This window comes from Phoca vitulina, unplaced genomic scaffold (genome assembly GCF_004348235.1).
Source record: "Phoca vitulina isolate PV1807 unplaced genomic scaffold, GSC_HSeal_1.0 scaffold22, whole genome shotgun sequence".
Classification (NCBI taxonomy): domain Eukaryota; kingdom Metazoa; phylum Chordata; class Mammalia; order Carnivora; family Phocidae; genus Phoca; species Phoca vitulina.
Window position 1 is genome coordinate 25569821 of NW_022589725.1, and position 24739 is coordinate 25594559.

Below are 24739 nucleotides of genomic sequence, written 5' to 3' on the forward strand. Positions count from 1 at the left end.
ATGTAGGGATCCGAAGGGGCACGTGCACCCCAATGTTTATAGCAGCACTGTCCACAATAGCCAAAGTACAGAAAGAGCCTAGATGTCCATCAATAGCTGAATGGATAAAGAAGAAGTGGTATATATATACAATGGAATATTATGCAGCCATCAAAAATATGAAATCTTGCCATTTGCAATGACGTGGATGGAACTAGAAGGTATTATGCTAAGCAAAATAAGTCAATCAGAGAAAGACAATTATCATATGATATCACTCAAATGAGGAATTTGAGAAACAAGACAGAGAATCATAGGGGAAGGGAGGGAAAAATGAAACAAGACAAAACCAGAGAGGGAGACAAACCATAAGAGACTCTTAATCTCAGGAAACAAACTGAGAGTTGCTGGAGTGGAGGGGGGTGGGACAGATGGGGTGGCTGGATGATGGACATTGGGGAGGGTATGTGCTATGGTGAGCGCTGTGAATTGTGTAAGACTGATGGATCACAGACCTGTATCCCTGAAACAAATAATACATTATATGTTAATAAAAAAAATTAAAAAAAAAAAAAAAAAAGCAGCTAATGCCAGAGACCACACCCTTAACCACTAACCAATGGATACCTCTCAGGACACCATCAGTACCAAAAACACACACAAAAAAATCAGCAGTGGGATATAAAAAGATCATTAAAACTCAAATTAAGGTCACCATTTTTTTTTAAGATTTTATTTATTTATTTGAGAGAGAGAGAGAGAATGAGCAGGGAGAAGGACAGAGGGAGAAGCAGATTCCTGGCTCATCAGGGAGTGGTATGTGGGGCTCCATCCCAGGACCCTGAGAACACGACCCGAGCCAAAGGCAGCTGCCCAACTGACTGAGCTACTCAGGTACCCCGAAGGCCACCATATTGACTCAAAACAAAACTATTTAGCTAAACAACAAAAACACGCCACCAAAAAAAACGTATGAAATACCAAATAAAGGAAAAGCTCAGATCTCTATACTAGCTCTTAAAATATATCTCTGTATATAATGATGTAATATTTAAAGACTTTGATAATTGTCAATTAAGTTATAAATTCAAATCTACAAATTCTCCATCAAACTTCAAAAGGATAACAAGCTGACTCTTAAATTCATCAGGAAGAGAAAACTTTGGGAAAAAATGAAGAGGTATTCACCCTTCACGATACCATTTCTTATTAACAACTATTCTTAATTAAAAGAGTGTGGTTTGAGTACAAACAGACAAATATATCAACGGAACAGAATAAAGCTAAAGTTCAGACACAGACACAAAAGCATTTGAATATTTAATACATGACATAGACAGTATTTCAAATGAGTAGAAAAAGACTGACTCTATGTGAGAGGTAGAGAGAACACAGAGTGATGGGAGTCAGACTGTTTTATAACTGTACCTATCTACTGCTTCTCAGCTACAAATTCTCCCTTCACTGCCTGATCTGTGAAAATGGATATGGGCCCTTTAAATATGTTTGCTTTGCCAGCTGGCACACTGGTAGCTTTGTCAGTAGAGGGCACTGGAGACACACTGTAGGAGGAACGGGTGGCTTCTTGGGCAGGCCTGGAGAGTGTCTGTTTTTCTTCACTATTTGGCCCACATGGTATTCCCCAGTGCTAAGTGCCTGCAGGGTGCAGCTTTCTCCAGCATTTGGCCACCACATGTTTTCTCCAGCTCCTGATTCAGGCTACAGCAGCCTAGCTGACAGCCCCCAGAAAAACAGAACTGTGCCCAGCTCAAGTCACAAACCTTCTCCACCTCAAAGGCACAAAAAGTGAAGTGTCCCATGGGGACAGGGCTGTCTGGTGAGTCAAAAACCCAATCTTTATCCTGTGGAACAGAGGTTCAATTCACATAGATTCCTCATCCCCATGTGCCCACCTATGGGCCTGAGCTCACCTGTGCCCCGCAGGATTGTTCCTGGTCTTACGGTGACTGTGGCCTGGGTAATCCAGCAACTTCTCTGCTAGGCAGTGGGCTGCAACCACACCTTCTTCAATGAGGTCCAAATCTCCTTCCAAGTTTTTCCTTACACGGGTATTCTCCCTCTGCCCCAGAATACATTTTGAGTTCTGTTTCCATCTTTGTATAGTTACTCTCCTATCACTGTTTAACAGCTCTTTATATTAAACTTCCCCTATTTAATCTACTATGTGATTCATTTCCTAGTTGGACCCAGACTGATACAGTAACCTTGGGCAAATTACTAAATCTCTTCTGCATTTCAGTTTCCTTATCTGTGAAATAGGGATAAAAGTAGTGTCCTCAAAAGGTAACTGTGAGAACTAAATGACTGAATATATAAACTACTGGAGAACAATGCATGGTATGTAACAGTCACCCAATGAACAATAGTTATTATTATTGTTATTATTCAAGATTATGTTTTGTTGGTTATTTCAGAAAAAAAATGCATTAAAGAAGTAAATGAAAAATAAATTATAAGTGTATTAGAAGAAAAGATAGGTGACTATACTTATAATTATGAGGGAAACCTTAAGAAATGCAAAATACAAAAGCCACAAAAGAACAATAAGTTTGACAAAAATTTTAAATTCTAATATAATAAAGCACATTGTAAGTAAAGTTAAAAGGCAAGCCACAAGAGATATGGAACAGTCAGTTCACAGAGAAATGCTAATGGCCTTTAAACATATGAAATTTCATTACTAATAAAATTTCATAATGAAAGAAATTAAAATTAAAATTAAAACTAATTGATATACTCTTTCTTACCTATCAGAGAAACCAGAAAGGATAAAGAAGACTGGAACAAGTGAATAACCAAACTGACCAAACTGGCACATATAGAACATACACCCAACAACTACAAAACATATACTCTTTTAAAGTTCACATGGAAGGCTTAACAAAACATACCATAAACTGGGCCATAAAGCAAGTCTCAAAAAGCTTCAAGGGACTGGAATCATATAGAGGATGTTCTCTGACCACAGTGAAATTAAACTAGAAATCAAAAAAAAAAAAAGCTAACTAAAAAGTCCTTAGGTAAATAAATTTGACAACTCCTATGAAAAAGACAAATTCCTTTACAAAGACACATGAGAGGAAAATATAATCTTATAATTGTTAAAGAAATTGAATCCATTTTTTGAAACTTCCCAAAAAGAAAACTCCACTAATTTAGAATAACTAATGAATTCTCAGAAGAAATCATTCCAATCACATGCAAATTCTTTCAAAGAGGAAAAAAAAATCCCCAATTCATTTTGTGAGGTCAGCCATAACATGATTCCAAAACCTGAAAATAATATTACAAGAACGGAAAATTAAGGCCAATCTATTACATGAACATAGATGTCAAAATCTTAAACATCAACAACTTGAACCCAGCAGAATATAAAAAGATAAAAATATGACCGAGAAGACTTTATGCCAAGGGAACATTCAAAAATCAATCACAAATTTCATATTTAACAAAATAAAGGAGAAAAATCTTTATCTCAACAGACACAGAAAAGCACTTAATGATAATTCAATACCCATTTATAATAAAAACTATCAGCAAACTAAGATTAGAAGGGAACTTCCTCAATCTGATAAAGAATATCTATGACAGTCCAAAAGCTAGCAGAGCATACAGAATGATGAAATATTTAATGCTCTCCTACTAAGATCAGGAACAAAGCAAAGATGTACATTAACACCACTTATATTCAACATTGCCCTGAATGTCATGGCCAAATGAAAAGTTTACATATTGGAAAGGACAAAGCAAAATTGCATGAGTCATAGGTAATATAATTGTGTATATAGAAATTCCATGGGAACCTATTTTTTCAAATGCTAGAATAAGTGATAGAATAACTTCATCAAGGCTAGTGAATTCAAGGCCAATATACAAAATTCAATTATATTTCTAAATTTAATAAAACAATTAGATATTGACATTCTAAATATATATACTGTATAATAACATCAAAAAACTAAGTATCTAGAATAAATCTAATAAAAGATATACATGACATTTATACTGAAAACCATAAAACAATGCTGAGAAAAAAAGAGTAATGTTTATATAAATATACATATTCTATGTTTGTAGGCTGGAATATTCAATATTGTTAAGACATCAATTGTCCACAAATGATTCTATATATTCAATGCAATACCAACCAAAATCCCAGCAGGGTTTTATTATGGACATTGACAAGCTGACTCAAAAATTTTATGAAAATGGCCAAACACCTAGAATAGCCAATATAATCTTAAAGGAAAAAAAAAAAGGAAGTTAAAAATCTTATAGTACCAGTTATCAAGAATATACATACATATCAGCAGATACAAAGAATATAAAGCTATAGTAATCAAGACAGTATGGCATTGGCAATAAATAGGACAATGGAATAGAATAGAGGGTACAGAAACAAGCCATTGCACGTATAGTCAGTCACCTGATTTGCCAACACAGTTATGTGAGGAGAACACTGTCCTTTCTATTAACAATGGCAATGAACCATCTGGATATCCGTAAGAGAAAAAAAAGTAATGTCAGCTCCTATCTCACATACACTAACATTAATCTGAGCTTGATAAGAGAGCTAAATGTGAAGGGTAAAAAACAATAGAACTAAACAAAAACAAAAACAAAAAACCTATTAGGGATGCCTGGTGGGCTCAGTCAGGAGAGCATGTGACTCTTGATCTCCAGGTCATGAGTTCAAGCCCCACATTGGGTGTAAAGCTTACGTTAAAAAAAAAAAAAAAAAAAACAATTAAAAGAAAACAACAGAGACAATCTTCATAACTTTGGGTAGACAAAGATTTCTTAAATAAAATATTTTAAAAATAACCATAAAATAAAAGGTTGGTAATTTAAACTACGTAAGAGTTAAAAACTTCAGTTCATCAGAAGACAGCATTAAAAGAGTGAAAAGGTCATCCACAGACTAGGAGGAGATATACATAATACAGTATCTGACAAAGGATCTGTATCTAAAATATATAAAGTATTTGAACAAATCAATGAAAAAAGATAATCCAATAAAAAATATGCAAAAGACTTTTGAACATACACTGCACAACAAGAATATCTAAATGGCCAACAGGTATATCAAAAGGTTCTCAGTATCATTAGTCACCAGAGAAACTCAAATTAAAACAATAATGCCACTGCACACATACCAAAATGGATGAATTTTATTTTTTTTAAAGATTTTATTCATTTATAAGAGAGAGAGAGCACAAGCAGGGGGAGCGGCAGGCAGAGGGAAAGGGAGAAGCAGGCTCCCCACCAGCAGGGAGCCCAATGTGGGGCTCAATCCCAGGATCCTGGGATCATGATTTGAGCCAAAGGCAGACGCTTAACCAACTGAGCCACCCAGGCACCCCAAAATGGATGAATTTTAAAAAGAATAGCAATACCAAATGTTGGCCCTGATGTAGAGTAACTAAAATGCTCATACACTGCTGGTGGGAGTATAGATTGTAACAACTACTTTTGAAAACTGTCCAGCAGTATCAACTAAAGCAAAGCACATTATGTACCTAAACTTATCATCTAGTATAATGTTGAACAGAAGTGATGAGAGTGAACACTGCTGTATTATCCCTGATCTTAAGGATAGGATCTTAATGATAAACTTATCATTCCAAATCTTAGGTTTATAACCAAGAGAATTAAGTACATATGTCTATCAAAGACATGTACAAGAATATTCACTGGCGCAGTCAAAAACTAGAAACTATTCAAATATCCTCTAAAGGAGAACAGATAATTTATTATATATTATATATTCATGCAATAAAATACTACTAAGTAATAAAAAGAAAAAATTACTGTGACACAAAACATGGGTCAATCTCACAGGCATAGTATTAAGCAAAAAAAAAAAAAAAAACAGACACAGAGGTGTATCATTCCACTCATATAAATTTCAGGAACAAGCAAATTAATCTATGGTACCTAAAGTCAAAATTAAGGGAGAACAGGAGGAGGAGGGAAGGCAGGAGCAGAGTATAAGAGGTATGGACTAGGAAGAGGCATAAAGAACTCTTCTGGGATTATAGAAATGTTCTGTATTTTTTTAAGATTTTATTTATTTATTTGAGAGAGAGAAAGCATGCACAAACAGGGGAGGAAGAGGAACAAGCAGACTCCGTGCTAGTGCGGAGCGAGGAACCCAACATGGGGCTAGATCCTAGGACCCTGAGATCATAACCTGAGCTGAAATCAAGAATCTGATGCTCAACCAACGGAACCACCCAGGCACCCTGGAAATGTTCTGTATTTTGACATGGAAATGTCTTATAGCTTGACCTGGGTAATGGTTTACATAGCTGTATACATTTAAAAATTCATGCAGCTTTATAATTAAAATATGTGCATTTCATGTGTATTTGTAAAATATTAGATGTATCTTATATGTACTGATGTGGGAAAAATCTCTAAAACATCCTAGTTAAAGAAAAAAGAAAGTTTCATAATAATACGTACATATATTTTTTTAAAAAATACATGTATGAAACTGCGTTTCTATTACACAAAAATATAGATAAATGCACTGTATTTTACTGGTTAAACCCCTTCAAGGAGAAAGGGATGAGAAGGAAAGATTTGGAAGAGCAACAGCAAATTTTATTTACATCATTTGAATTTTCTAACAAAAAAATATATTATTTGTGTATTTCAAATAATCATAAAATTAATAGAATATGCTAACTCATAGGTTAAATGTCTATAATTTCAATGGGATGGAGGAGAATGATCAACCTCTAACAAAGACTTGAACATAAGCTTTTTTACTATTTTCTTTAAAACTTTTCAAAGCTAAGACTTCATGTTTTAAATTCAATAAGAGAAAACAATGTTGTTTTCAATACTACTCCAAGCAAGAATGGTAGAAAACACTAGATTGACTAAGTCTTTAGGAGGCATCATATGGTAATATTCATAGTTCTTTAGAGAATAGAGATAATGTGTTATAATGTCCACATACCACTCAGTGCTCCAACAGCTCCAAAATTTAAGGATTTTCCATCCATTATGCTGGCATCACACTCAATTTCACCCAAGAGATTTAGATTAGATCCCATTCCTGCATTTGTAAAAGGAGAATCCTAAGAGATAAAAACAAAAATTAAAATACCATTAGTCTTAAAGAAGATTTAATGTCAATCCTTTATAACTGTTCCAAAAACTAGAAAGGGAAAGAACACTCTCGATTCCTTGCACGATACCAGTACTACCCTGATTCCAAAACAAGACAAAGACATCATGAGGAAAGAAAACTACAGGCTAATATGTCTTGAGACTATAGACGCAAAAATCCTCAAGAAAATGCTAGCAAACCAAATGCAGCAAAACATAGAAGTCTTATACACCATGAACGAGAGGGATCCCAGGGAAGCAAGTTTGGTTTTAATATGTGAAACTTAATGTAATACACCATGTTAATAAAGAAAAAAATTTAAAAAAATAAACTAAATAGAAAAAACAGGATCATACTAATAAACACAAAAAAAGCATTTAACAAAATCCAACACCCTTTCATGAGAAAAGCACTCAACAAACTAGAAATAGAAGGGAACTTCCTATATATGATATGATAAAGGACATCTACAAAAAGTCCAGAGCGAACATAATAATTAATGGTGAAAAACTGAATGTTTTCCCTTAAGATCAGGGATAATACAGCAATGTTCACTCTCATCACTTCTATTCAACATTATACTGGATATTCTGGACAAAACAATTAGGCAAGAAAAAGAAATAATGAGCGTCTATATTGGAAAAGAAAAAGTAAAATTATCTCTTAGTAGAAGAGGACATGATCTTGTATACAGAAAGTCCTAAGGACTCCACTAAAAAACTATTAGGACTGATAAACAAGTTCAAAAGGGTTTCAAGATACAAGATCAATATACAAAAATCAACTGTTATTTCTACATATTAGCAATGAACAATGTGAAGATCAAATTCAGAAAACAATTCCACTTACAATAACATCAAAAAGAATAAAATACTTAGGAATAAATTCAACAAAAGAAGTAGAAGATTCATACACTGAAAACTATAAAACATGTTAAGAAAAAATTAAAGAAGACCTAAATAAATGTAAGGACACCCATGTACATAGATCAAAAGGTTTAATGTCTTTAAGATAGCAATACTCTCCAAAATTGATCAGCTTCAACACAATCCCATATCAAATCCTAACTACCTTTTTTGCAGAAACTGACAAACTAACCCTAAAGTTCATAAGGAAATGCAAGGGACTCAGAATCACAATCTTCAAAAGAAAAATAAAATCGAAGGGTTCACACTTCTAAGTTTTATAACTTACTACACAACTACAGTAATCAAGACTGTGTGATATAGCTAAGGACAGACATATAGATCAATGCAATAGAACTGAGTGTCCAGATACAAGCGTTATATTTATGGTCAATTCAACAACGATGCCAGAACAATTCAATAACAAAGGGTAGTATTTTCTGTAAGTGGAGCTGGGACTATGGATATTCAATCCAAGAGAACAAAGTTGGATTCTATCTCATACCATGTACAAAAATTAACTCCAAGTGGATCAAAGACCTAAATATGAGTTAAAACTATAAAACCATTCAAAGAAAACATTACGGCAAATGTTTATGACCTCAGATTAGACAGTGGTTTCCTAGATATGAAACTAAAAGCACAAGCAACAAAGAAAAAACTAGAATTTGGATGTCATCAAATTAAAACTTTTGAGTTTTAAAGTACACAATAAAAGTAAAAAAAAAAAAAAACACTCAGAATGGGGGCAGGGGGACTGTAAATCATTTATCCGTAAGAAATTTGTATCCAGGATATATAAAAACTTCCCACAATTCTAAAATAAAAACACAATTTTAAAATGGATAAAGGATATGAATGAACATTTCTCCAAAGAAGGTATATAAATGGCCAATAAGCACATGAAAAGATGCTCAACATCATTACTCATCAAGGAAAGGCAAATCAAAACCACAACAAACTACTACTTCACACCCACAATTCCACTTAAAATAACATCAAAAAGAATCATAAAGACAGATGTGTTGGCAAGGATATAAAGAAATTAGAACCCTTACACACTGCTGATGGGAATGTAAAATGGTACAGCCACTTTGGAAAACATCTGGAAACCCCTCAAAAACTTAAACATAAAGTTACCATTTGACCCGACAGTTCCACTTCTAGGTATATACCCAAGAGAAGTGAATTGTCTAAACAAAACTTGTACCCATATATTCACAACAGCTTACTTAATACTCATATGCCAGCATTTCTGGAAACAACTCAAATGCCCACCAACTGATGAATGGGTAAGTAAAACATGGTATATCTATACAATGGAGTATTAATCAGCAATAAAAAGTAATGAAGTACTGATGTATGGCAAAATATGGATGAACCTTAAAAACATAATGCTAATCAAAGAAGTCAGTCACAAAAGATCACATACCAGATGATCCAATTTATATGAAATTTCGAGAAAGGCAAATCCATAAAGTAGATTAGTCATTGCCAGGGGTTGCAGAAGGAGGAATGGGGAGTGACAGCTAATATGTACTGTGTTTCTTTTTGCGGTGATTCAGATGAACTAAAAGTAGATGGTGTGACAGCTGCAGAACTTTATGAATATACTAAAAACAAGTGAAATGTATGCTATAAAAGTGAATTTTACGGTATATGAATTATATCTTTAAAAAGATATCATGAAGGGGCACCTGGGCTGCCCAGTTGGTTGAGCGTCCGACTCTTGATTTCGGCTCAGGTCACGATCTCAGGATTGTGAGATCAAGCCCCACATCAGACTCCACGCTAAGCATGGAGCCTGCTTGAGATTCTCTCCCTCTCCCTTCCCTCTCTTTCTCTCTCTAATAAATAAAATCTTTTTAAAAAATAAATAAAAAAAAAAGATACCATGAAGGAAAAAAAAGCTTGTATCAGCAGACTACACAGAACATAAAGGCCTGGAATCAGAAGGGCACACAATGTGATGAGCACTGGGTCATATATGCAACTAATGAATAATTGAACATTACATCAAAAACTAATGATGTATTATATGTTGGCTAATTTAATTTAAATTTAAAAAATGGAAAAAAAAAGTCAGCCATGTATTTGCAATCTAAAAGAAAGACACTATCTTATTTTTCTAATACTGTGAATAAAGTTTTTAAAAATATATACCACTAGTCTTGTTATGTCAATATAATATCATACATGATTTCCAACCACAGATATGGAAAAAAAAATCTAACAATATAAAATCTTACAATAAAAATAAACATCATGGGGACAAACTCCCAAAAGACTTCATAAGAAAGAAAGAAAGAAAGAAAGAAAGAAAGAAAGAAAGAAAGAAAGAAAAGAAAAGAAAAGAAAAGAAAAGAAAAGAAAAGAAAAGAAAAGAAAAGAAAAGAAAGAGAAAGAAAGAAAAGAAAGAAAGAAAGAAAGAGCCGGGGATGGAAAGATTAGATTGACGCTCCTTAGAGTCACTGCATAGATGAAAGGCGTACTCCAAAATAAAGTCCATAAAAATGAACAACTCTACCTCACATTCTAGAATACTGAGTCAATCCAGAAAATTAACTCTGTTCTAAGGTAAGACCAATATTATCTAAGAAACTACAGCAAATCTGGATCAACCTATAGATCACCAAATGCCTCATATCATCTACAAATGTCCCCAGTTTCCTGTATTTCTGCAAGATCCAAGAAAACTGACCACAACATTAAACCTTCTTAATGTGTACCTATAACTAGAGCAAAGGGGTCAGAGATTGGAGAACAGAGTTTTTGTCCTAATGCAGTTAAATAACCGAACAGTCCACAGAATTTTAAAAATAAGATCACAGGATGGGGGGAAAAAGGCTATATAATTATATAGAAATGAGTTAATAATGAGATAATAAATGCTTTCAGCACCCAAAAGGAAATGGCCCACTATGAGACAGAGAAGTTAACAGCAGGCTTCCTGAACATAGCCAGGAAGCTAGAAAATTCCAGTTGGTGGAAATGATGTGAGCAACATACAGGCAATGGGAAAGTGTCAGAGCCACAGAAGATACATTCAGCAAAAAGGATTTACTGGAGCCAAATCTGAAGATTGAGACATACTATTCATCAGAATCTGAACCTGATTAAAAAAACATTGAGAAGCCAGTCAAGATTTCTGTATAAGAGAGAATCGAGATGGGTGTTTTGGTCAAGGAAACAAACAGACATGTACACGTTGTATGAGAAGGAAGGAGAGGAGAATGAAATCAGTGAGACCAAACTGAGGGCTATTTTACAACATAGGCTTGAAATACTAACTACCTGGCATGGAAATGATAGTAGTAGGAATAGAAAAAAGAGAGAGAGAGAGAAGGGAAAGGATCAGAACTGTGAAACTTGAGAAATAAATAAAACCATGAATAAGAAAAGGCGTTTTATGAGATGGAGGAAAGAGTATGCATAATTAAGCATAAGGATTTTGAATAAGGACTTCCAACTTAATATTTCTAGCTAAATCCATTCATAATTAAATCTGGGGAAAGAGATCACAACCAAAGAAAAATTATGGTTTAAAAACAGATGAAGACTGAATTCTTGCCCTGGATCTTTTCATATTTTGAGAACAGAGCAAAAGAGATTATAAGCAAGTAAATTACCACATTACAAAGGTTTGGGGTTTTTGGTTTTTTGGGTGTTTTTTTTACTGCATATAACCTCCCTTGCCTAGTCATGTATATCTTCAAAGTGTGGAAAAGGAACTGAAATGTGAGAAAAATGTAAAGCAGCTACCTATATGTAGTAATTCCCAAAATACACATGCAAGATTGTACCAGTGTATACACTATCTCAACAATCTTTGAAATGGAATATATCAGCTAATCAGTTCTGCAAAATTTTTAACATAATCCAATTAGAAATCACAAACTGAACAAAGTTATCCTGAAAATGACTACTGCATGATGCTTTAAATTTGACATTTTAAAAATACATAAGAAAAAGTATGTAAGAAAATTAAAAGATATCTTAGCAATTTTTTTCAAAAATATTTCTCCTACTTCAAAATACATTAATAATTTCAGGGGCACCTGGCTGGCTCAGTCAGTAGTGTGCGACTCCATCTGGGGGTTGTAAGTTTGAGCCCCACGTTTGGCACAGAGATTACTTAAAAATTTAAAAATATATTTAAAAAATACATAAAATACATATATACATATTTATATATTTATATATGTATTTATAAAAAATGCATATATATATATATTTATAACTTCAAAAGTATGTTTACTGAACTTCTGCTTCTGACTATGGCATAATAGGGATGATATTTATCTTTCTAACTAGAAAATCAGGCAAAATATGTAACAAATGGACTTCAATCAATAACCAGCACTGGACTGTGATCCTGAAAGAAGAGACACAAATCAAGATGCCTCAACTTAATTCCCAGAGATATTTTCCAGGCCATAGCACAGGAAAGAGAAAGCCAAAAGACAGCCAACATTCTTCCAGGAGGAGACAGTTATGAGTTCAAGGAGGCTAGGAAGGCTAGTATAGGGTACAAAAAGGAAAGAGCTACAAAGGGAACTCCAGAGATTCGGAGTCTTTAAATAAGTATTAGTCTGCATATATTTATTAGGAAACTACCAAGACCATAGGAAGAAGCTCTGGAAAACAGTAAGCTGAACAATTTCTGGAGCTCACACAGAGGTGAGAATAGTTCATCTTCCCACCAGCCAGAGTGAGGCTATCAGGGAAAGTCTCAGGAGGTAATGCCACAAAAATTAGGCCGAATTAGCCTTAGAAAGTTTACTCTAGACTGGCACTAATAAAGTTGTAAAGGAAGCCTCAAAAAAATCAAAATGATTTACATGAACAAGTGTCCCAAAACAAAGTTCAACAATAGCCAACTCCCAAAGATATAAAATTCACAATGATTAGTATAAAACCAAAGATGACCAGACATATAAATAAGCAGAAAACTATGGCTCATAACCAGAAGAAATTACAATGAAAAGAAATCCAGAAATGACACAGATGATAGAATTAGCTAACAATTCCAATGCTAGCTAACAATGTTAAAATAGCTCTCATAAACATACTCTATATGTTCACATAGGTATAGGAAAACATGAGGGTAAAAAGGAAAGAAAAGGAAGCTATAAAAAAAATAAATAAATTGAACTTCTAAGATGAAAAATATAATAATCTAAGGTGAAAAACACTTTGGAACAGAAAAAGCATTTGCATTAGGTAAAAATGAAGGAATTCCGAATGAAGTATGGACTTCAGTTAATTTTAATGGGTCAAATCAGGTTCATTAATTGTAAAAAATACACCATAGTAATGTAAACATTAATAATAGGGGAAATCAGCTGTTGGGTATATGGTAATTCTCTTAATTTTTCTGTAAATCTAAAACTGTTCTAAAATTAAAAGTTTCTTTAAAGAAAAATCAACCCACAGCTTGGGAGAAAAATTCTTACAAAACATACATAAAGGTAAAGGACATATCCAGAATATATAAAAAATCCACACAACTTAGTAAGACAAAACAATCCAGAGTTTTTAATAGCAAACAATTTTACGTACTGATTGCAAATAACATATGAAAAGATGCATAACATCATTAGCCATTAGGCAAATGCAAGTTAAAACCACTACATAACCTCTAAAATGGCTTAAAATAAAATGAAATAAAATAAAATAATAAAAATGGCTAAAATTAAGAAAACAGACAATAGCAAGTATTGGCAAGAATGTGGAACAACTGCAACTTTCATCCATTGCTAATGAGAATGAAAATAGCAAATAGCTTGGCAGTTTCTTTACTGTTAAGCATATACTTACCATAGATCCAGAAATTCTACTCCTATTTATCCAAGAAAAATGAAAGCACATGTCCACATAAAGACTTGAATAGAAATGTTTATATCAGCTTTAATCAGAACAGCCAAAAACTGGAAACAACCCAAATGCCCATCAACTAGTAAATGGATAAACAAATTATGATGTATCAACACAATGAAATACTACTCAGCAATTAAGGAACAAACCTCTAATTTCCCAACAATAGGAAGGAATATCAAAAGCATCATGCTAAAGGAAAGAAGCCACTCACAAAAGACCACATATAATATGATTCTATTTAATCCAAATTCTAGAAAAGGCCAAATTATGATAAAAAGCAGACAATGGCTGCCAGGGGCCACTGAAAGAAAGGGATCCCCTGCAGATAGGCATTAAGAGGGAATTTTGGAGGTGATGGAAATATTATATATGATTGTATTGGTGGTTACATGATTGTATACATTTGTCATAACATCAAATTATACACTTAAAATTGGCTAATTTTGTTGTATATTATATTTTGATAAAACTGACAAAAAGTATACTTCTCACTTGATATAAACTAATCACCAATATACTTTCTCCTTATAAAAAAATATACATAAGTTTTTTAAATGGTCATTTGTTGTTTTCTGACCTGAATCATTTTGTACAACTAGAAATCATTATGCCCAATCAGTAGCAAGCAATCCTAAAATCTGTCAGACCCTGTTATTCTCATGTTCAAAAACTTACAATGTTTCCAATAATACTTAGAATAAAATCTAAAGTCCTAATTTCCAAGGTTTACAAGGCCCTACATGATCTGGCCCCTCCCTCCCTCACACATCCTATGTACCAGCCACATTGACTTCCTTGCAATTTCATGAGCACAGAGAGAACATTCCCACCTCAGGGCTTTTACATTTGTTCATTTACTCCTTTGAAATGCTGAGTTTAGTGAGTGGCTCTAGTAGGAGAAAAAGTCAATAAATAAAGACTGTGTGCACATGTGTGTGCAGAAACACATATATACACGTGTATAAATAGCTGATGTCCTATAGTGATGTGTTATGAAGAAGAATAAAGTGGAATAAGAAGGGATAATAGGGTACTTTTCCCTCTAACCAAAAACTCCCTTCCCCAACATCTTCACATGGGTTTCTCCTCCATTTCATTTAGGTCTCTGCTCAAATGGTATCAGAAGGCTCTCCCCTTATTAAGTTATTAGCATTTCGCCAACTTTCCCAACCTTTTTTTTCCTCTTACTATCTTATGTTTTTTTTTTAAGATTTTATTTATTTGACAGAGAGTGAGAGAAGGAACACAAGCAGGGGGAGTGGGAGAGGGAGAAGCAGGCTTTCCGCTGAGCAGGGAGCCCGATATGGGGCTCGATCCCAGGACCCTGAGATCATGACCTGAGCCAAAGGCAGACTAGCTTAACGACTGAGCCACCCAGGCACCCCTATCTTACGCTTCTTTATGGCACTTTCACTACCTGACATTATATGTACTTTTTGTTTGTCTAATTCTCTCCATAGAATGTTAAGCCCGTAGTACAGTAATTTGTCTTTCTGGGTGTTGTATCCTGATGTCTAACGTAATGTCTGGCACTTAGTAGGTACTGAATAAATATCTGTAGAATGAATGAACAGGAGCTAATTACAACTAGATATAAATTGAAGAGTTGATCATTGTGAACTATACCCTCTTAAGCTGATGCTTATTGATTCTTACAAGTTACACTTATAGAGAAATGCCAGAATAATGTAACAGAGTATTAAGAATCCAATCTTTTCACAATTAAAACAAGAGAAATGAAATAAACTCAAGCAATAGCATTTTCAGCTTCTAAAAGATGAAATTTTAAAAGCAAAATATTTTTGTTGACCCATAGCTTTTTTTTTAAACTGAATTCTTTTTTTTTTTTAAGATTTTTTATTTATTTATTTGACACAGAGAGAGAGTGAGAGAGAGAGAGCACAAGCAGGGGGAGCGGCAGGCAGGCAGAGGGAGAGGGAGAAGCAGGCTCTCCGCTGAGCAAGGAGCCTGATGCAAGACTCGATCCCAGGACGCTGGGATCATGACCTGAGCTGAAGGCAGCCACTTAACTAACTGAGCCACCCAGGCGCCCATAACTTTCAGAAGAGACAGAAGTTTTACAAATTAAGATCCCTCTGACTGCTTGACCCAACAAAGAGAAGGTGGAAAGGCCAAGATGTAGGAACTACATCCCCATCATGACATGTAAACCCTATTAACAAAATTTGAAAACACCAAGCCAAGGCAAAGATCTGCAAAACATTACTCTTTCACTATAAACTACAACCTGTATTACCCATTTAATGTCCTTTGCTGAAAGCATAAAATAAAATAAGAACTGTTTGCAAGGCTATAGGGTATACTGTACCTCTGGGGATCTATTATGAGACCTCTATTAACAGCTCTTACAGATGCAAACAATTTAGTTTTCAAATGCCTTACAAAAACCAGACTGGCACATTATAAAATCATTTTTATATAAAATGATTTATGTTTGTCCAATTTCTAATCTTCCTTTAAGAAGTTAGACATTTACAGAAAATTACTAATATGTTAGTATTCATACCTTGTTATTCTAGTGCAAATCAACAAATACATCATTAGATGAATAAAATATAGAATGAAATTATGTGATAATATGGTTTCTTACTCTAAGTATGCTAAGATATCAAAATTATTTTAATTATTGCTTTCATTAACAAGCAGGTAGCTTTATTAATCTAAAGCTGATGAGAAAGAGGGAAAAAACAAACAGCTTCTAAAACGAACTATTTGTTGACTTTTTCTTAAACAGAGTAATAAAAACAGGATGTATACCCCACGTTGTTACAGTCTTTTTCAAACTAATACTGGTAAAACCTGTGCAGTACACCTAGCCTAGCTGACACTATCCTAAGAATTACAAATTCCCTGGTATTTTATCATCAATTCTCATTATTTACAGGATGAATAGCAATCAGTGAAAAAGTATTACCAAAAAATCATTTGGGGATTTTTTGTTTGTTTGTTTAGCAGCTAATTAAGGTCAAACTTTCAAGAACTGGATTACTGGAAGATTTCCAATTTAGATTCCTCTGTGGTGGTATAGGTTAAGTTTCATTCATTCAACAAATATTTATTGGACACCTATGTGCCAGGCAAATCTTTTCTGTAAAGCGCCAGATACATTATATAGTTCAGGCTTTGTGGGCCACACAGGCAATTCCACAACTACTCAACTCTGCCTTTGTAGCATGAAAGCAGCCAGAGAAAATACAAAAAGGAATAAGCATGGCTTTGTTCCGATAAAACTTCATTTATAAACACGGAAATTTAAATTTCATATAATTTTCTGGTGTCATGAAACATTATTCTTCTTTTGACTTGTTTTCCAATCATTTAAAAAAGTAAAAACCGTTTTGAGCTTGCAGACCATTCAAAAACAGGCAGCAGTCCAGATTTGGCTTTCAGGCCATAGTTTGTAAAACCGTGATGTAAACCATGGGGATACAGCAAAACAGAAAAATATCCTTCTCACGTGCAGCTTCCATTCTAGCTACAGGAGACAGACAATAAGACATTAAATAAATTAGATGGCATATTACATAGCAGTAAACATGATGGAGAAAAATGAAACAGGCCAGGAGACGGGGTACTGGGTATGGTCAGAGGGTTAAAATGAGGAGACAAGAAAACTACAGGGGTAATTACAATTTATTTTTCCTTTCAAGTGTTTATTTATTTTTTTATTTTTTTATTCATGAGAGTCAGAGAGAGAGAGAGAGAGGCAGAGGCAGAGGGAGAAGCAGGCTCCCCACCTAGCAGGGAGCCAGTGTTTATTTTGACATAACTTCAGACTTGCAATAGTAGTAGAGTATCTAGAACATATTAAGAATTCCTAATAACCAAAAAACAACCCAATTTAAAAATGGCCAAAGGACTTGGAATGAATAGACTTCAATAGACACTTCTCTGAAGAAGATAGATGAATGGTCAACAGGCACATGAAAAGATGTTCAACATCATTAATCATTAGAGAAATAAAAATCATAAGCACAGTGATGTACCACCTCATACCTATGAGGATGGCTATAATCACAAAGATGAAAAAGAGCAAGTGCTGCTGGGAGAAACTATACATTGCTGCTGGTAATATAAAATGGGTCAGCTGCTGTGGAAACAGTTTGGTGATTTCACAAAAAGTTAAAGACGCAGTCAGTATGACCTCACGATTTGGTACTCAAACAAATACTTGTACAGGAATGTTCACGGCAACACTTTTCACAATTGTGAAAACAGAAACGACTTAGATGTCTATCAGTAGATGAAGGGATAAATTGTGGCATAATCATGAACAATGTTGAATAATACTCTACAAAAAGAAATGAAGTTCTGACACATGCTACAATATGAATGAACCTTAAAAACATTATGCTAAGTGAAAGAAGTCAGACACAAAAGATCACATATTGTACAGGTAAATCCATAGAGACAGAAAGCAGATTGGTGGTTGCTGTGGGGCTAGGAAAGGAGGGAATAGAAAGCAACTGCTTATAAGGTACAGGATTCCCTTTGGGGAGATAAAAATGTTTCTGGAACAAGACAGAAGGTAGTAGTGGTACAATATTATGAATGTATGAATGTCACTGAATTACTTTAAAATGAGTAATTTTGTGCTCTATGAATTTCACCTCAATTAACAACCGAAAAAAGCAGACACAAAAGACTAACATACAGCATGATTCCATTTCAGACCAGGCTTTACCCCGGAGTGACTGAAGGGGGTGTAAGTAGCCTTCTGGAGGGCTGTAAATGTGTTTCCTTAACTGGGTGCTAGTTCCATGAGGATACATTCACTCTGAAAAATTCAAGGAGCTATCCCTTACAATAAATGTGCATATTTTTCTATGTGTATACTATATTTCATTAAAAAGTTTTGAAACTATAATGTATAGTTTTGAAAATAAAAGATTAACTGCAATTTTTTTTAACTATTACCATTGTGGGGTAAAGGATACAAGTAATCTCTCTGTATTATTTCTTACAACTGCATGTGAATCTACAATTATCTTAAAATAAAAAAGTTTTTTAAAAAGAATCAGAAAATAGAATTTCCAGATTCCCATTCCCAAAGATTCTGATTTAGGTCATCTGAGGTGAAGACAGGGAATCTTCATTCTTTTTAACAAGCTACCTTAAGTAATTTTAACTCAGGTGGACCACGATCCTCACCTTGAGAAACTCCAACCTAAATGAACTCCGTAAGCTGTTTAACTTCACTATCTCTGTGAACCCCATCTAGAGGAGGCTTTTAAAGGCATCTATCAGCAATAGGGGTGCCTGGGTGGCTCAGTCAGTTAAGTGTCTGCCTTCGGCTCAGGTTATGATCTCAGGGTCCCAGGATCAAGCCCCACATCAGGCTCGCTGCTCGGTGGGGAGCCTGCTTCTCCCTCTCCCTCTGCCCCTGCCCTCCACTCATGCTCTCTCTCTCTCACTCCCTGTCTCTTTCAAATAAATAAATAAAACCTTTTTTAAAATTTAAAAAATAAAGGCATCTATCAGCAACAGCATGGAAGAGGTAGAAAGCAAGAAAGCACAAATGAACTATGAGAGGCTACAAAAGCTAACCACTTTGGGAGCCAAGATTCAACTTTTACTGATGAAAAATTAGATGAAGTGGAAAAAGATTAATAAAATGAGAGAATTACTGAAAAGGACATACAAAGCTTTCTGGGTAATCATCACAGATGCAGCCACAAATATTATGTGCAAATCAACGGCTTTTCTAAGTATGTTTTCCATTACAAAGTAGTGAGATCAAGATAAGATAAATGATGTTGGAAGCTAAATTAGCTTAGCAAGACAAAGTTTTGAAATCAGTGCAATATGCTTGTACTTATGGTCATTTCTGGTACATTCTTTGCCACAAACACTGAAAATAATATTTTATTCCTGAGACAAGAAGTAAATAAAGGAACAATTTAGTTCAAGCTTAGTTGGGTCATACAGTATTTTGGTCTGCTTTAGCTCCAGCTCTAAACTCTTTGGAGGGAGATACTTTGGTTCTGGTTCAAACTGCTTCAGTGGGAAATTTTTTGAAGTCTTTAGTTTGATTTGAAGTTCATTTTCAAAATAATAAGTTAATATTTCAGTCCAATTCCAATTGCAAAAAATTAAATCAAGGCTCATTCCAGTTTTACTCTTACTTTTGGTAGAAATCCCTGTTAAACTATCAATTCATTTTCTCAGCCCTTCCAACAAGACAAAAGTTGGTGTATCTGTCCAAGCCTTATTTTCAGCTTTACCCTGAACTGAAATACAATCTGAATTACAAAGCCTCCTACAGTCAAAAGTGACAGCTGTCATTCAGCCCTAGGAGACTGAGAGAATGCGTGCTCCATGTGGCCAGGTCTCATTTTTTCAAGAGAAGTTCGAAATCCAGATTTTTGAGTCTCCTAATTTTTAAATGTTGGCAATTCCAATTTTTAAGAACTAGTCTATGGGCCAATCAACACATATCTGTGAACTGTCTCTTCTGCAACCACTGGCCCAAGAGTTAATAAGGTATCAAGCTACTGATGCAAAATCTGAGCTTTGCTAAGTCTTCAGTGAAAACTGAATATACAATACAGATTTCAGGCAAAGGAGCTCTTTGATACAAATGCCAGTCCAAACAACAAATCATGATTTCATTCTCATGCTTAGTTGAATACTTAAAATACTGAATATTCTTCCTTCTTGCTACTTAAGTAAGAAGAATAAATATAGAAGTAAGCCACCTAACCTGCCGTGTAGTCTAACTACCATGTGTCAGCACACTTTACTAAGAAGAGCCAGGTTAGTGGTCAGAAATGCCACATATCTTCTGATTATGATGACTGGAATTTGTTTCTACAAATAAGTCAGATAAGCTTTCTCCCTAGAATCCACAAGAAGAATGATGAATCATGGTATTTTTCTCAAGACTATCTTGATCACTATTAGTCAACTACATCTACAACTTTATCTAATGGTGAACTGCCATTATCAAAATGATAAAACATGATACTCTCTTTGGGGCTAGTAGTTTGGAGCAGAAAAACTCAAAAAACAAAACACACACACAAACACATAAAATTTACACAGTTACATGGTGGGGGGGTGGTATCAATATTTTGGTAATATGTAAAAAATGACAAAGAGAATCAGGTAAAATAATTAAAGGACAGTAAGAATCTATCTATAAATTAGATACCAGATCCCACACAGTTTTATAAAAGTTGACTCTCATCTCAGTGTGAACTGTAGTGATTTGAAGATCAAGGCAACAGGCACATGAAATCAAACAAGTATTAAATTTGAAGAAATTATAGCGTTCAGATGAACAATATTTACAGAAAAATTCTTGGGTAAACAAAGAAACAGTAACAAGGTAACCAACTCAGAAATCCACTCAAGTATCTTGCCTATGAAATCACAATTAGCTTACCCAAGCTTTGTCCTTCCCCTACCCACTCTCAGCTACTTCCTCAATAACCATTTCTCTGTACCTCTTTCAGGATATAGGGGATGGGCTTAAAAGTTGTAAATCTACCAATTATACTGCCTTTTGTCCAGTTATGAAAAAAAAAAACACTATGAAAGAAGGTAAAACTACGATAAGACTTTTTTTTTTTTTTTACTACTAGTTAATTTTATTTAACTGTGTTAACCTTGTTTTGAGTAACTGAAAATGTGGACAATCAGAGAGATCTGCCACATGGAAATTACAAGATTATGGATTCATCCTAATGTCTGATACAATATTGACCTAAAAAGCAGAACTTTCACAACTGGAGCTAATTAGAGGTCATAGTATTCATTATCATGGGACTACAGAAAACAAGGACAGAAAGAAGCTAGACAGAACATTCAATTTAGTATCCAGTAGGCAAGTAGTTGTTAATTCCTTAAAAGAGGATGGGGTAACTGGGTGGTGGGCATGAAGGAGGGCACGTCATGGAATGAGCACTGGGTGTTGTATGCAACTGATGAATCACTGAACTCTACCTCTGAAACTAATAATACACTATATTGTTAATTAATTGAACTTAAAATTTAAAAAAAGGAAACCCAAAAAGAAAAAAAAAAAAAAAGATATCCAGGCAAGTGATATCCATGTGATAAGAGCATGTTGTGTCCAAGAATAGGGGAAACATGTAGCTCCCAACAAGGCACAAGGCAATTTACCATTATAAATAGTCTTAGTTAATGTTTATGTATAGAAACATGTGTATCTGCAAATTCATTTTCAGGTCACTGAGAATAAAACCCAGAAAACCTATTTTCACCCACGTGTTGAAAACAAAGGTATATGAAATTATTTCTATAGTTGCTGCCTGTTCTTAGAACTATTCTCTAAAACAGGGTACATGAGAATACTTTCACACAAATACTAGCCAATTAAAAACAATCAAGACACACTTGACTGATAACACACTATTGTCTGTTAGGTTTTTTAGCCGATTAACATTACATTAATAAAGACTGGAAAGTTTAAGAATTAATGGACTCTAACCAGTAAGTTTCAGCAGCAGTTAGCCAGAAAGCATTTTTACTAGGCCCAAATGAAGTATCTTTCATTCATTAATACAGAACCACAGGGCATACTTAGACATCAGAGACTCAATGATCTAAAAGGAGTTCCCAGGGAAACAAAAAACTTCCCATTTTCATTATGTAACTGCTCCTTAACGACAGCAGGTATTCTTTCCTTTGCTGGCATCTCTTTTCTCTCTACCTCAGAACACATTTACAGACGCACTGGCTGCTCTGCAGACATGCTAAAAGTTCCTGCTGTGGTTGATCAAAGTTGGAATGCCTGAGGAAATTACTCAACTCAGACAGCCCGGAATTATATCTAGCCAAATAGTTACAGTGCTCTACTTTTAACATGTGTTAAAGTAATATTTTAGCTATCCTGGATGTAAGTTGAGAGAACATTTGTTTGCATCACACCCTGTGAACATTTGAGTCAAATATGTTGCATCCAATACCCAGTTTTAGTATCTGGAACAGTTCATTTTTTTTCACTATTCAATAACACAAAAGACAACATATTTTATGTTGGGGGGAAAAAAAACCCTCACATACAACAGCACTTGTATTAGAAACGAAGACTTTTTATGATCTTCATGAAACATCCAAACTCTTCTAGAAATGTCAGAAAAAATGCAACAAATGTTGATACTTGTTCATTAGAGCATTTGTTGATCTGGCATACAATATTCTGTCAAAAAATGGAAGCATATTTTTCTCTAATTTATTACAAAAAAATATTTTTAATAAAAAAGCACTGCACCTCTGTACTCACCTCCTATTATTAATCTGCCTAATTTGCAAATAAACATATAACATAATTAAGCAGAAAAAGGACATCACAGCAATTTATTTTCCTGGTTTTTTTTTTTTTATTCAAAGCCACAGAATTGCAGTACAAAGAGTTACTTGTCAAATGTAACACAAATCTCTAAAATAAAATATTGGCTCCAATACACTTGCACATCTGAAATAGTTTTAAACTTTGTTTTAGTTGGATTCTTTACAATGTCCAGGAAGAGGTTAGCACACACAGTACCTGAAATTGTCCTTTCCACATGAGCTACAATAGAAAAGACAAATGTAGCTGTTGCTCTAGTAGAGCTAAATTTGGCGTCTACTTACACGTCCCTTCAACCTAAATAATTACACCTTTTAACCATGTTGACAATAATATGGAAATATCACTCAAAAAGAACCTAACAGACCATGGGATCACAATAACTTAAACCATCCTTCTATCAAATGTGAGGTGAGGACATGGTCAGAACTGGAGGGGAGAAAGGGGCATTACTAACTTATAAGTAGTAACTCATAATGCTTCTTTTTATTAAAAAGACTTCAGCACACTAGAAAATGTTAACATCTCCTCATACTCCAAGAAAGAAAACATAAATGAGCTCCTCACCCTGGATTTTCTAAGAAGCCTAACAAGTGTTAACATTGTTGATATCCTACGTTATAGTATAAGCATATCATGAATGGCCAAGAAATATGGGTACCATGCAGGAGGCTAGACCCTAAGTGAGAATGACAACCAGTAACAACTCCCTGGCAGTGGGAATGACCAAAGAACTTTCATCAACTGGGATGCCTAGATTTCATTTTTAAGTTGCTTGCTCTGCTACAGTGAGATGCAATCCTGCATTCTCCGAACATTTAGGTTACATAAAGCCTACTACACACATAAGAACTAGAGAGAGACAGACAGAGATAGACAGAGAGAATATGAATAAAAGAAAACTGAAGCAATATTTTGTCCTGCTTTGGAGCAGGAATTAGGATGTGATCTTGATGGGATTCCTAAAAATCATGTAACTTAAGTCTCTTCCTCATTCCTTTCCCGATTCTAAATAAAGGCCTGGATCTGGGAAAATGGGCAAAAACTTAAAATCCGAGGGCAGTCTTTCAGACTAACCTTCATGATATCAGCCTATGATTTTGCTCAACACAGAAAAAGCTTCTTAGCCCAGAAATTACAACAACAACAACAAAAAAAAACAGTAGATGTTAGATTATAAAACTGATGCCCCAAATGCACACACACAAAATGATTCAATAATCACAATGCTACAAATCTAAGGGCTAATGAATCTAATATCTCTACTAATACAGGACTTAATTCATAAGCCTAAGTTGCTTCCACATAACCAAAGCACAGACTACCACCAATTCCATCATACTACCAAATGTAGCTTTAAGTAGCTCAAAACTGAATTCCAAAATGTAGTATGTTCTTGGAGAATAACAATTCCAAGAGCAAAATGAGGGTTCACATATAAAACTACAGGCTCCTCAGGAACTGCTAAGTCTGCTCTTGGACTATATCTTCTTC

The 24739-nt window shown here is 34.5% G+C and overlaps 1 protein-coding gene across 13 annotated transcripts in view; it reads right to left on the reverse strand.

Annotated features, from left to right (window-relative positions):
- The window catches only part of TASP1 (taspase 1), a 303516-nt gene that overhangs the window by 250512 nt on the left and 28265 nt on the right, over window positions 1-24739 (reverse strand). For all 13 annotated transcript variants that reach the window (XR_004301276.1, XR_004301274.1, XR_004301277.1 and 10 more), the window contains one exon: window positions 6971-7091. Coding sequence is in view for 9 of the 13 variants with exons in the window: in XM_032420014.1 (XP_032275905.1) it covers window positions 6971-7091 (121 nt within the window). In the remaining 4 variants the exon portion in view is untranslated. The remainder of the gene's footprint in view (window positions 1-6970; window positions 7092-24739) is intronic.